The following is a 14,436-nucleotide window of genomic DNA, read 5'->3' on the forward strand; positions in this document are numbered from 1 at the left end:
AAGATACACATAAAACTTCGAATACCGGGAAAGCTAAAAGTGATAAATGTCATATGATGGTAACCACCATAATATAGGATCATAAGTGTTTATGGTGGATTTATCATTCATATAGATAAACGGCTTATACATTTATTTCTGGTGGACACGCCTATAATAGGTAGGTTACATTTATAATAGGCAGGATACGTTTATAGGTTAAGCAGAGTCAGCTTTACTTCGAATTGTTTTTAAGGGACTTAAAGTATAACACAGCTACATTCAGCCCAGGGACAATTGCTTTCCAAGCCATCTTGAAACGTGGCTAGGTTTTCTAGAAAGGATTTGCCCAACCGAGCATCCCCTAGTGATTGGAAGGTGGTTTCGAGGTCGGCCACATCTCCAAGGACGATCCTGGCACAAAGCTGTCCAAGGCCAAGTTCTCCTGGAGTTATAATGGAATGCTTAAAGCCTAAGTGATGCATAGGTGCCTTATGGTCCCTAAGTAAAGCCTCTGGGCATGTGGCTTCACTTAGGATAAAACAGCTACAAAGTTTAAGCACAGACGTGATGGCGTGCGTGGTGTTGTGGTGGCCTTGCCGCCGGACTTACCGTGTAATTTCGAGTGAGGGAGACATCGGTGCCATCCAGCAGATAATGGGTTTCTGTGAAGCTGTTAGCGATGAGGCCTCTGTGGAAAAAGAAAGACAAACGAGATAAAAGGATGAGTGGAGAAGCGTACGGATATGTTGCGAACAAGGCAGCCAGCAGCTGACCCGCCCTTATGTGACAGGTGACCCCGTGAGGCTCCCAAAGGACCTTCCACCTATTCGGGAAGCAGTCAGGAGGAGACCCAGACAGGCAGGACTCAGACACGTGGGCCTTGAGCAACAGCTCCCACGGTACACGTGGAGCCCTCACCCATCCCCCCTCACCTCCTTCTAGCACATTCCAGGCGTGTGCGCCCAGGGACCCAGGCCCCCACGTGCACGTGCACGTGGGGACACACACACAGGCACACGCTCTTCTACGGACGGCATATGCCGATTTGCAAGCTGGGAGAGTTATCTGCCTGGCAGTCACAAAGGCCCCCGCCATCTAGAAGCAGTGGCGAAGCCACCTGTTGGGACAAGAATTCCGGATCCAGCTATCACCCCTGCGGTACACCCTCAGGTGAGAGAACCAGCTATCAATATTAACATGTCAAAGAAGCGTTTAGGACAACAGCAAACTGTTCAAAGCAGTGGTGCGGGAGGGGAGGAAGATGGGTGAATGGAATGCGGTAATGGAATGCTGTGGCCCCGTCTCCAGTCCAGAGATGAAGCAGGGACCCCAGCAGGCCAACCACAACTCTCCCCTATGGCACGCTGTGAGCTGGGGCTTCCGGGGAAGAAGTCTTGCCTCTCTGTTCTCAAAGCTCCAAGAACATGCTCACAGGGGTTCCCTCAGCCTGGTGCCTTGCTTTAGAGGACACTGCCCAGACACAGCCACCACTCAGCCCTGACAAAGGGGACAAAGGGGGAGACTTTCCATATGTGCTGGGGACCCACTCTGCCTCTCCCCTTCCTCAATAGCCCCCTCTCCTTTGCTTCAGTTGGCTTGAGTTAGGATTTGCATCCAGGGTGCTGACAAATGGGTAGAGTTGAAACGGAAGTGGGAGGCTATTGATGTAACAGGCGAGGAATACTTTCCTCATAATCGATTTCTTTAGCTCCTCTCCCAGCCAAGTCCAGAACTGAAAGCAATTTCCCCGTTTTACATGGACTTCAATATATTTCGGAAACGCCTGGCTTAAATCAGTTAGACCCTCACGGAGGTCTGACTTGTGCTCTCCTCACCAGCGAGGGTGGAAGAAGATTGTGCCAAAACATAAAACAGATGATCTCTCACACTCACTGATTAAGGTACCGGGATCCTCCCGCCCCGCCCCACCCCTCCCTCTGCTCAGGAATACACAGATCATGCTGGAGGGGGCCAGCCTCCGTGTTGCTTTTGGTCTCGAATCCCCATCCTCTGCGTGTCCCTCCTGTGAGCTTTCCCAGGATCCTCTGGGCAGGTTCACCCAGGTTCGCCCTGCCGGGATGGGCAAGGGCAAGGCAGGGAGGTGTGGGAGGCTGGCGGCCTTGACCGGGGCAGCTGCAGGGGAGGCCGAGGGGATGGGGACAGAAATGGTCAGTGCGTCTTTCCAGACGGTGGTTCTAAAGGGAAGCAGGGGGATGGGAGGTGAAATCATGAGGCAGGGGCTTGAGGAAGTGGAGGGGCTGGAGGAAAATGGGGCAGAGAGGGGGTGAGACAACGCGGTGGGGGGAGCAGGCAGAAGGACGCACAGAGCAGGCGAATGGGGAGGAGGAGTGGGAGCCCTGGCTACACGAGGAAGGGCCTGGAACAGCCTCAGTGCTCCTGGGGAGAGAGGGCTTGGTCAGCTTGGAGATCACAGAGGAGAAGAAGATTTAATACAATTCAAGTTATGTTGTTATTACTTATATTATTTACTGTTCATTCATAATTTTATTATTTTGCTTATATTTTGTTAACACTTTAGTAGTTCTGTGCTTAACGGTGCTGGATCCTTATATTTTTTAATGTTTATTTATTCATGAGAAAATGCAAGTGGGGGGAGGGGCAGAGAGAGGGAGAGACACGCAGGATCCGAAGCGGACTCCAGGCTCTGAGCTGTCAGCACAGAGCCGGACGCAGGGCTCAAACTCATGAACTGTGAGATCATGACCTGAGACGCTCCACCGACTGAGGCACCCAGGCGCCCCAGGGATCCTTACTTTGAATGAACCTAATACTAAGAGGAGTAACACACATAGGAATTTGTAGAAATATAATTTGTAACACAAAGCGTAGAGATATAATTTATACCACAAAGAGATAATACTTTAAGGCTTTCTAACTGAAAGCTAGTTTAGATGGATGTCCAAGGAGGAGACTTGCTTCATGTATGGGGGACATGGGAAATCCACTAGGAAAGCCAGGAATTGGACAATGAACTTTTGGTAGAGGACAGTCAGTAAACTTGTGGACAAGAGGAATAAGAGATGGACGAGTGGATGGATGGATGGATGGATGGATAGATGAAGGACTGAATTTCGGGCAAATGCTGTAGGCATATTCTTTTTGTCTAGGACTGTCCCCTCTCAGCTTGGGTAACCCGTGCCCCATGTCTTTCCCAGGGACCACGACTTGTTGAGAAGCCACGGCTGAAACTGAGGATGTGCTCACTTGAGACTTTCTCAGACGTGTGTCTGATTTATTTTTATTTTTTTATGTATATTTATTTTTGACAGAGAGAGAGAGAGAGAGAGAGAGAGACAGAACAGGAGGGGGGAAGGGGCAGAGAGACAGGGAGACACAGAATCCAAAGCAGGCTCCAGGCTCCAAGCTGTCAGCACAGAGCCCAGCACGGGGCTCGAACTCACAGACCGCAAGATCATGACTTGAGACGAAGTCGGACGCTCAACCGACTGAGCCACCCAGGTGCCCCAGACGTGCGTCTAATTTAAAAGGGGCTAGCAGTCAAAGGTCCTGTGAGAAAAGAGCGGAGGTGGACAATGGCCATATTGGAAATGGAACAGCAAGGGACCCATTTCCTTTAGATTTCCCCAAGGAGAAAAATCCAATTAGATGGATGCTCTGTGTCAGCAAATGAAAACAGAAGGTGAATGCATAATTTCATGAGAACATTCTTTTTCTCTGCTTATTAGATTAGCTGATCTAACAAGGAATTCTGTTCCTCCTTACACCAGAAAATGAAACGCCGGGAGTCGATTTTGCTCTTTTCCATATGTTTGGCTATTGTAAGTGACACCTCAGTATTCTCTCATTTAATATTTATTGTGCTGGACACTGGGAATAAGACACCCCCCAGGCTCATCATCTGGTGAAAGACAGACCCCAAGAGTGATGAGAGCGCCATGATACGGAGATGCTCGAAGCACTGCAGGAGTTCAAGGAGAGGCTTCTAATCCAGGAGGCAGCCTGAGGGAGGGGGTACCCAAATGGATTATGAAAGGTGGACAAGAAGAAGTCACGTGTGAAGGGGTGGTGAGGCAGGAGATGGAGAGGAATGAGGAAGAGACGATTCCAGATAGGGGTGCCTCCATTCTCAAAGGCATGGAGTGTACAGGAAGATCATGCTAGTGGGGGCTGGGCACCGGAAATGTGAAGCCCTGCCGAGTTCCAGGTGGTGGGTGCAAAGTTTGAAGCAGGGCGATGCACCGTTGCTCAGAGAGGCATGCCGAGGACTAATCCACCAAGTTGCAAGCATTGCTGACTTTACTCCGTGTAATGGGAGCCATTAGATGTGGCAGTGACCCGAGCAGACACAAGCTTTGGGGCCAAAGGCCGCTCTGACGGCCACGTAGATAAGACTTCGGGGGCAAGAAACAAGTGCGGCAGGAGGGCTAGTTAGAGGAAGCCGGTGTGAGCGTCCAAACAAACGGCCAGACCAAGATATAAGCCTTTGGGATGGGAAATACAGATGCGGGGGGACAGAATTAGGAACCTCAGTTGGCACCCGAGATGGGCGGTTCATCCAGGAGGGAATGGAGACGGTGAGTTCCACCTTGGCCACGTTGAGTGCCGGGTACCTGAGAGACATGCTCCTGGATGTCCGGCAAGCAGCTGACTCCACGAGTCTAAGGTCAAGGAAGTGGCTTGGGGTGAAGACAGAGATGGAAACAGACAGCACACGCTTTCTTTACGGGGGAGTAAGAACATTTACGTCCCCAACTTGGCAGAACCCGAGTATACACACCAAAAAATCACAAACATAAAGTCACTGATAATAACACAATAACAGAAGAAGACTTTAACACCCCACTTACCGCAGTGGGCAGGTCATCCAAGCGGAAAATCAACGAGGAAACAATGGCTTTGAATGACACGCTAGACCGGAGGGACTTAACAGATCTATTCAGAACATTTCGTCCTAAAGCAGCAGGATACGCATTCTTCCTGACTGCAGAACTGATCACATACGAGGTGGCAAATCAGCCCTCAACAAGTACCAAAGGATCAATATCACACTGTGCACATTTTCAGACCACGCTATGAAACGTGAAATCAACCACAGGAAAAAAATTTAGAAAGGCCACAAACACTTGGAGATTAAAGACCACTGTACTCAAGAATGAACGGGTTAACCAAGAAATCAAAAAGGGAATAAAAAAGTACACGGAAGCCAATAGAAATGAAAACACAACAGTCCAAAACCTTCGGGATGCAGCAAAGCGGTCATAAGAGGGAAGTAGACAGTGATCCAGGCCTTCCTAAAGAAGGAAGAAAGGTCTATAGGGCAATAGGGCTCATCCTTTCCAGCCGAGCACTGTATTTCTAATTGCAAAGTCTTTGGGTGTATATGACTAGAAATGATCATTTATGATTTATGTTAAAACACTAGGATGTAGGGGCGCCTGGGTGGCTCAGTCGGTTGAGCGTCCGACTTCGGCTCAGGTCATGATCTCGTGGTCTGTGGGTTCGAGTCCCGTGTCGGACTCTGTGTTGACAGCTCAGAGCCTGGAGCCTGCTTCAGATTCTGTGTCTCCCTCTCTCTCTGCCCCACCCCTGCTCGCTCTCTCTCTCTCTCTCTCTCTCTCTCTCTCTCTCTCTCAAATAAACATTAAAGGGGCGCCTGGGTGGTGCAGTCGGTTGAGCCTCCAACTTCGGCTCAGGTCATGATCTCGCGGTCTGTGGGTTCGAGTCCCGCGTCGGACTCTGTGTTGACAGCTCAGAGCCTGAAGCCTGCTTCGGATTCTGTGTCTCCCTCTCTCTCTGCCCCACCCCTGCTCTCTCTCTCTCTCTCTCTCTCTCTCTCTCTCTCTCTCTCTCAAATAAACATTAAAAAATGTTTTAAAATACTATGATGTAGATAACATTTTTCCTTATAAAATTTCTTACATTTCTGAAATGATTTGTGTTTGAAATAAAAAAATCACCCCCCAATTGCCCTTTTGAGTCAATATTGAAATGACCCCACTCCAAGTTTACTATTATATAATTTAGTTATATTGTTTGAGATGGATTCCATCAAAATGAATATTTTATTCCCCCAAACATAGGAGAGCAGAAAGAAACACCTACTCATTTTCACCTCTGGGACCCCTTTCTCCATCCTCCTTTCGTTAATGTTTCCCTGTGCTGTGCCAGGACTCTGTTACAGGACTTGCGTTCTGCTCTACCTTGTTTCTTGGTGTCTTGTCTTCTCCCACCCTGGGTTGAGCTAAGGGGCAGAAGCTACACCCCTAAGCTAGCAGAATGCCTCGCACACAGGAAGCGCTTAATAAATAAACAGACGACAAACACGGAATCATTATAGAAAAGCAACCCAGATGGGACCGAATGTGTTCCAACAAACTGGATCAATTAAAAATAAAAAAACATGGTTTCAAATTGTGGTCACTGATCCTGGAGGGGGTCTGGGGAGGGGACAGTCACATTCACTCCCTTGTCATTTCAAGAATTCTCAATGCTGTCAGGTCCTCGAGACCAACGCTGACAACTTGTCCTCAATTTCAGAACTGCGTAAAGGAGGGAAATAGGGAAAAGAAAGCTAAGAGTTTGGCATCAATTATTTAGAACATAAAAAACTCATTGATGATATGTCAACTTTTTCCTATTATTTCTTTGAAGAGTATACATGTGGTTTAAGGGTTTAATTCTTCTGTGCAACATATTCATGCAAACGCATCACAAGACGGCTCTTATGTGTCAGTTACACCAGAAGGCATCACGGATACTCTCTGCAATTAAATCACACACGCACTAGTGATCTCTCTAGGAAAGCCATTTGGTATTCAGAGCATCCAACCCAGTTTTCTGCTGAAGATTGACTTCGCTACAAGTTATTATTCCACAAATTACCAAGTCATTCATATATAAATTTGGGTAATGGTTTTCTTTACAAGAAGTTGGAAATACAGCTATGAACACGTTCATATGAGGGATAAACCATCTGGAGCTTCAACAAAACATAACACATAATAAAAAGTGTAATTAAAAATCATGATCAGGATTTTCCTAGTTACTAGAACGAAGATCCTTTATTGAAAATGGTCTATTCCTCAACCGGAGCTAAATAAATACAGAGAAAAAAATCGAGAGGAAAATCAATATGTACCCAGACTGGATGCCTCACACACTGAAAGAACTCCTTGTGGTTTTCAGTGAAAACTACACTGGCTGGAATCATGGGACTCTTCACCCTCGTATCATTGGCTCTTCTGGACTCTTCTACAGAGAGATCAGACAACTGAATAATTCTCTATAAAGACAGTGCACTGAGGTATGAAATGAGAGAAGGAAAATGAAAAATAAGAAAACGAATCCAAGATCTGGCATTTTCTACGGCTCAGCCTTGTTTGGACTACTTTTAGAGCTTAGCCCTTGTAAATATCTATGCTTTTTGTTTTCCCTATGGGGAAAGTTATCCTGGTAAACGGCTTATGCTCTGGGTTCGTGATTTGGGGAGTGAAAGCAACAGCCACTCCCTATCGCCACTACCATTTATGACTTGTCTTCGTGACCCGGATGCCACCTCCCTCCTATTATTTGCCAGGCCCTGGGACACCTGCCTTTCAAGTGCACTTTCAACCTTGATGCCGGTGGAGACCCTGTGGTGTAGGGACTGTTACCATCTATCTGCTTAGAAACGAAGAGGGAAACACTCAGAGAGGTTAAGGGATTTGTCCAGAGCTACACAGCTGAGCCAGTGGAGACTGAACTTGGCTCCATTTGGCTCTAAAATCTACCTCATCCCAACCACTTGGTCCACACTGCCTTGCCAGGAAGAAATGTCAGCACATGGCTCTTAAGGTTTGAAGATAAGTAGCAGCAAATCACATTCCAACTTTCCCCGAAATAACTTTTTCCACCCTGCAAGATGGGGCTTACGCTGTCTCCCATAGCACTCAATTCAACTTGGCTACGAAATTCAAATTATTTTTGGTCGTAATTTCGGTATTTGGGGATCCTAACTATTTAGAACTGCGCATCTGTAAGAACAATGAAGCATTTACATTCAATTTTCTTTTGTTCTCCTCTATTCGCTGAACTACTCGAAATGATTAAATAACTTCCCCCCTCCCTCAAAAAAAAAACAAGTTCCTTCTCCCCAGCTCTTTCTCATTTAGTTTCACAAACTGTAATACGTAAAACCGTTGAGACAGCATCTTGGGAACTATAGGGGACAATTAAGTTTCCCCGCAAAATAATATCTTAATGTACTGCTTTCAAATATGCAGAATTTTGGATCAAATCACGGGCCATTTCCACTGAAATATGTTACCACTGTCGTTTGGGGCTCTTCAGATGACCCCATCCCACCACAGAATGCGCGGATCACATGTGCCACCACAGACAGTTGTAAACTTGCTAGAAATCTGTGTGAACACAGCGGGGCCATGTTTGACAGCCGCATTTTCCAGGTGAGTCGTGAGAGCAGGTGGATAAGGTCGGGTTTCTGCCACTGACACCCCTCAGCTGTCATTCTACGTGGGCTTAAAGCTTTAGGCTACTCTCTCCCCTTTTAAATGACTACCTGTAGTTTCCAAGTCTTTTGAATGTGGGTTTCTAACCGTTTGAGGCGGTTCTCAATGGAATAGTACTGTCTTCCTAGGGATTTACCAAGTTTAATAAATGGAAATGGATTATATCCCGTAAGTAAATGGAAACTCAACACACCATTCATTCCAGAGGTAAATAAAGTCCCAGAGCCACTTTCTGTAGATGCAACTGCACGAATAGAGTTTACAGGTTAGCTAACGCTGTCCTTCCTCTTCGAACATTTCTGCCAACACAGGTAAAACGGCTATGTTTTCTAGGCTTCAGAATTTTCTTTCTTCTTTTTTTTCATCTCTAGGGTTATTTCACTACCTTTATTTTATTTTATTTATTTTTATTTATTATTATTATTTTTTTATTTATTTTTACTATGATTTATTGTCAAATTGGTCTCCGTAAGCAATAGTAGGAGCAGTCGCTAACATTCGTTTGAGCCCCTACTAAGCCAAAGCACTTTACGTGCATTATTTTATTTAACTTTTGCAGTAACCCTAGTGGGCTGGTGCCCATTTGGAGGTGGGGGCGCTGGCATCAGAGGGGTTCAGTACTTGTCTAGGGTCACACGGCCGGTACGGGGCAGACGGTCCGATTTCAGAGCCCAAGATCTCATCGCTAGGCTTACACTTGCCTTTTCTGCTCGTCTCTCCTGCAAGGGACGCTATATTTAGTATGCCAATTCCTGCCTCTGAAGACAATTAGAAAGCAATTGCAGTTTGGGTCGGGTGGGTCTGTTGCCCCTTTATTGCCAGAGGTTCAAAACGGAACGAAGCAATGAGGAGCAGAGTACGAATCAGGTTCTGTTCACCTCTAGTGTGAGGAATGATCACCCAGGAGTAGCTGTTTTACGTGTACTGGTGTAGAAAAGGTTGTCACTGCTCGGCACATAAAGGGGAAAAGGTGAGCAGTGTAAGCGAATGAGGAATGAAACCCACTGAGATGTTTTCACTGGCGCTACACATCACCCGAAAACCATCGGGTGCGTTTGACCCCAGAAGCCAAGTCAGCCTTTATTCATGTTCTAATTACCCACAGCGCCCCACACTGCAAGTGGTGTTTACGTCTGCAGCTCACTGAGCACCTCGAGGTCTACGATGTGGCAGGATGCGGGAGGACGCGTTATAATGGGTGGCTCTTCAAGTCTTCACGACGACCATTTCGTGCAGGTGAGAAACTGAGGCTCAGAGGTGCCAAGTGGCAATAGGGTGAGGTTGTTAGATGCTAAGATGCCTTATCCTCCGCCTTTGCTCATCACCTGTATACGGAAAAACATGCTTCTGTTTCCTCCAGCCCAACAGAATTCTTGGCTGATTGTTTTATTTATTTATTTTTTTAATTTTCATGTTTCTATTTATTTTTGAGAGACAGAGAGAGAAAGAGCATGAGCGGGGGAGGGGCAGAGAGAGAGGGAGACACAGAATCGGAAGCAGGCTCCAGGCTCCGAGCTGTTGGCACAGAGCCCGACGTGGGGCTCGAACCCACGAACCGCGAGACCAGGACCTGAGCCGAAGTCAGACGCTCAACCGACTCAGCCGCCCAGGCGCCCCTCTTGGTTGATTATTTTAACAGATGCAGGTCCTGAGGGACCAACTGAATACGGCGCACAAGGGGATTACAGCCAAGGGAAGTGCCTTCGAGGGCTGCGAGGGTTGGGGTGGGCCCTCCTTCTTCACTTTTGAGGCTCCTTCTCCTGGCCAGTTCCTGGCTCCCAAAAGGCTTCCAGGCAATACCTGCAGAATGCTTGGGCTGACATTTCCAAGTAATAAAAATTCAGACAAGAAGACAAATCTACCTTCGACATAGCTCTGTGGCGGGCAGCGCAGAAGCGGTTGAGAACAAACCCGGTTCCGCTATTTTCTTTTTTGTGACCTTGGGCATGCCATTTGACCTTGTGGGATGAGAGGTTCCCCAACCAAAACAGGGATAATAGTACCTACTTCAGAAAGTTCCTGTGAAGAGAAGATGCGCTAAATGCTGAACGTACGTGCCTGGCCCAGATTACGTGCTCAGTAAATGTGAGCAACCAGGACCGTTAATGAACCCCTCAGCTTCTGTCCCCCCTCGCCCCCCATCTCCCTTTTCCAAGACATCGTTTTCTCCGGCCCGACCTTCTGTGACAGCCTCCACATCCCCATCCAGTTTCTACACGACAGCCAGAGTCAAATTTCTACGACAACAGTCAGACCCTGTCATTCTTCCACTTAAAACCCTACACTCCCTTCCTACAGAGCCAGGAGGGAGAGCAGTTCAAATCCGGGAGTGTGGACCGGCCCCGCCTCCCCCTCCACAGGCCCAGCTAACCTCACTTAGGCTCTGGGGCCCTCTTTTGGTTTCTCTCCTTTCTTATCTCGGTCTGGAACGCTCTTCCCCCTTTTCCTGCCTGGCCAAACAGGGGTAACCCTCACGCTAAATGGCGTTTTCTAGAGCAGCCTTCTCTGCCTGCCCCTTTTTACATCTGGTTCTCCTCGTAGCCTCCGCTGCAGGGTCCCGCCCTGTTCTTGTCATTCTTGCTGCCATTGGTGGCTTATCTGCTCTGTGACTTGTTTGAGGCTACACATCCTCCACCAGGGCAGAGGCCTCATCCGTCTGATTCTCTCTGTATCTTCAGCCCTTCGACTACGGCCTGGGACCTAATAGGTATTCCATAAACACTTTTTGAAGGAATGTAATAATCGAGAACGAGAATAATACATCAAAGGCACTCAGACACAATACACCTTCATTACTGGTTTGCTGCACTTCGGCTGTGTGAGGAGGTTCCTCCTGCTCCAAAAAACAAAGCCCACCACCACCACCCAAAACACACAAAACCCGATAGACAAAAGATGCTTAAAACTTCCGTCACCTTGACCGGATCTGGCCTTTCGTCCACGCTGTGGAGCAAATAAAATGCTTTTTTTTTTTCCTTTCAGTCTTCAAAGAGCAGTTTCTCAATTTTTAGCATTAGAACAAGTCTAGCCAGACTTGGAACCACCAAATCAAAACACCTTTTAATCCTTGGACAAAGGGCTTTAAGTGAAAAATAAAATGACTCCGGTATGCACGTACCGTCCTCACAGCGGCGGATGTTTGAGAGGCTGCTGGTGTTAGCCAGCACTTTCTACGGAGCCCAAGGCTGGGGGTCCAGCAACCCTGCAGGTCTGATGACCTGGTAAAGCTGTTTCACAGAGAGCTGGATGCATTTCAGCCCATTTGCCTCACCCACACCGCTCGATGAAGAACTTTTATTAATTGGTGCTCTGAGGCAAAAGAGGGAATTTTCTTGGCCTCAGCGGAAGCCAGCCAGCTCCCAGGCAGACTTGCAGACTGGCCAGCTGGGCTCTCTTAAAAATTGACCTACATTGAACCAAGCTCGCAGAATGTGTGTTAGATCAAATTTGTTCCCTTCTGCTTACTCAGAGATAGCTCTGCTCTGCAAATTTCCACACCATTGCTGCCAGGAGACAGATGCCAGGAGTGACCTATGATGGCAGGGCAAAAAGACCCCGGCTTTCTCAAGTTTTCTCAGTCAGCCACCAGACTATCCAGACCTTCTTGCTGACACTAACAAGTGATGTGCTGAGGTTTTGAAATGAGTGTGTTGCTCCCTTTTTAAACAAACAAACAAAAACAAGGCCCACTGGCCGTGAACTTGGGTGTGCAGAACTGTGGTCAGCAGAAGCACACCCTCGTGCCCATGATGGCCCGCCGCCATTGCCTGCTCATGTCTCCGAGCCTGGGTCACAGACATCCTCCCCCAAAGCCACAGATTTCTGCCAGCACCAACAGGCACCAACGTCTGCGAGAGATCCGGTTTAAGAGAACGGATCTTTGGGGGGCAATGAAGGGTTGTAACATGTAAAACTGTAAAGTGAAACCATAAGTCCTATCTGAATTCGGGTTGCTGTGTTCTTCATAGGAAGTATTCTGCTTTCCCACTTTTTCTTTTTAAAGAAACCACAATATGAAGTACACGTAATACCCAAGGTGAATGTTTCTGATTCCCAGTAACTGTTCTTTCAACGCTTACCTGGGGCTTTTTTTTTTTTTTTTTTTTTTTTAAATATCTGGAAGGGTTTTGCATTTAAACCCAATGCTTTTGAGAACCCGCAGGGAAGAGCCAAAGAGCAGACACCAGGGACAATGGACCATTGATGGATTTCTCTCCTGGACAAAGGCCATCCTGATCAATATTCCCCCAGCTGGGCCTTTGAACTACCTGCCTCCTCCACATGGGTTCTCCAGGGGTAAATGAGCACTTTCCACGATGCCTTGATCTCTTATGCAATTCCAGCTCCCAGGTTTATGAAGAGCTTGGCTAATTCTAACCGCTAATTTTCCATGAGCACTTAAATGGTTTCGTCTGAACGTGGTTGGGAATATTGGTTACTTCCAGCATTCTTAGGGTGGGGTCATAGGAATTACCTCGCTGATTTCATTAACTGCTACAACACAGGACAAACTATCACCCGGGGTCATGAAAAATCGAGATCTTTGGTAAGCATCGCAGTCTCAAGTTGTAGAACGGGTTAAAAGCCACGGCGGGGGTGCTGAGTTGGTTTCGGATTTGACTGAAGCAGTGACCCACGACATTTATGGAAACTTCGGGGCTCACCTGCCATCAGTATCCCAGTGGATTACTTGCTTGGTGCTATTTGAAAAAGCTGCTGGCATCACAGCCATGACAACGCTTAGAGCACTCAGCTAAGAGAACTCTCCCCCCCCCCCCCCCCCCCGAGATGTACCTTCCGTGCTGCTATGCCATCGAGCTGTCCTGGGCATGGAGCAACAACGGATACCTTCTCTGTGCACCGGACCCAGAACATAACTTCCCCTCTCTGGACAGACTTTGGGCTGAAAAAAGACAAATATGCTTCCAACATTTCTGGCTTCCCAGCCACGAATCTGTTTCTCAGATGACAATATTGTGGTTTCTTAAAAAAAAAAAAAAAAAAAAAAAAAAAAAAAAAAAAAAAAAGGAAAACAGAAGAATACTTCCTATAAAGAACCCAGCAGCTAGAATTCAGATGGGATTTATGGTTTCATTTTTCCACAACAATCTTGCACGCAAAGTTGGGAATTGGGATTACATCATGTATGCTACTAAACTCATATTCTAAAAACATGCTCCAGAAAGGAGTTCTTCATTAAAAGCTGAAACCTTTCCATGTGTCTGGGGAAAAAAATAGCAAACTATATTGAGGAGGAGGAAGGCACAGCTTAATGATTAAAAAATGTCATTTACAGTGATCTGCTTCAGTAATCTTTCCCAAACAGTTTCATGGAAAAAAACAGTACTAGAATCACCTACAAGCTTATTGAATTAATCAACACTTCTCTGGGGTCAAAAAACAATTATGTATCCTGTATGGTAGAAGGCTGTGGAAACGGACCAAACTAGGAAATGGATAACATGTCAAGTCAGTGCTTTCTACTTTTCCCGTAAGGGTGGATATTCCTAAAGTGAAACAATCCCACTGCGGCTCACTGGTGGTCAGAGCATTGTCTGGCCCAGGACATGGGGATCGGGATGGGCTGTTATCTCCCCCAGGCCTGGGGGATTGTTATTCATTTTGCTGGGTGTGACAGTGGCACCGTGGTCACATAAAACCCCACATGTGGATGGGGGAAATGTCACGATATTGGGTGTCGGTTTAAAATGACCTCTGAGAAGGGGCAGTGATATAGAAGAAACAAGTGTGGCAATGTGTTGAAGCTGACTGAATCTGGGTCATGGCCACGAGGGCAAGACTCTCAAGTTTGGCCCTGTTGACAGGTGGCACGAGGTAACTCTGTGGTGAAGGCGGTCCTGTGCCTGTAGGATGTTCAGCAGCATCCCCGGCCCCTACATGCCAGTCACAATCCCGGGTTCTTTCAACCCAAACTGTCTCCAGCCACTGCCCCGCCTTCCCTGCG

The 14,436-nt window shown here is 47.2% G+C and overlaps 1 protein-coding gene across 1 annotated transcript in view; it reads right to left on the reverse strand.

The window, feature by feature from the left end:
* Positions 1-14,436, reverse strand: part of ADAM12 (ADAM metallopeptidase domain 12) — a 350,145-nt gene that overhangs the window by 136,123 nt on the left and 199,586 nt on the right. Inside the window, exon 4 of the mRNA XM_047824703.1 lies at positions 592-670. Coding sequence (XP_047680659.1) covers positions 592-670 — 79 coding nt within the window. The remainder of the gene's footprint in view (positions 1-591; positions 671-14,436) is intronic.

This window comes from Prionailurus viverrinus, chromosome D2 (genome assembly GCF_022837055.1).
Source record: "Prionailurus viverrinus isolate Anna chromosome D2, UM_Priviv_1.0, whole genome shotgun sequence".
Lineage (NCBI taxonomy): Eukaryota > Metazoa > Chordata > Mammalia > Carnivora > Felidae > Prionailurus > Prionailurus viverrinus.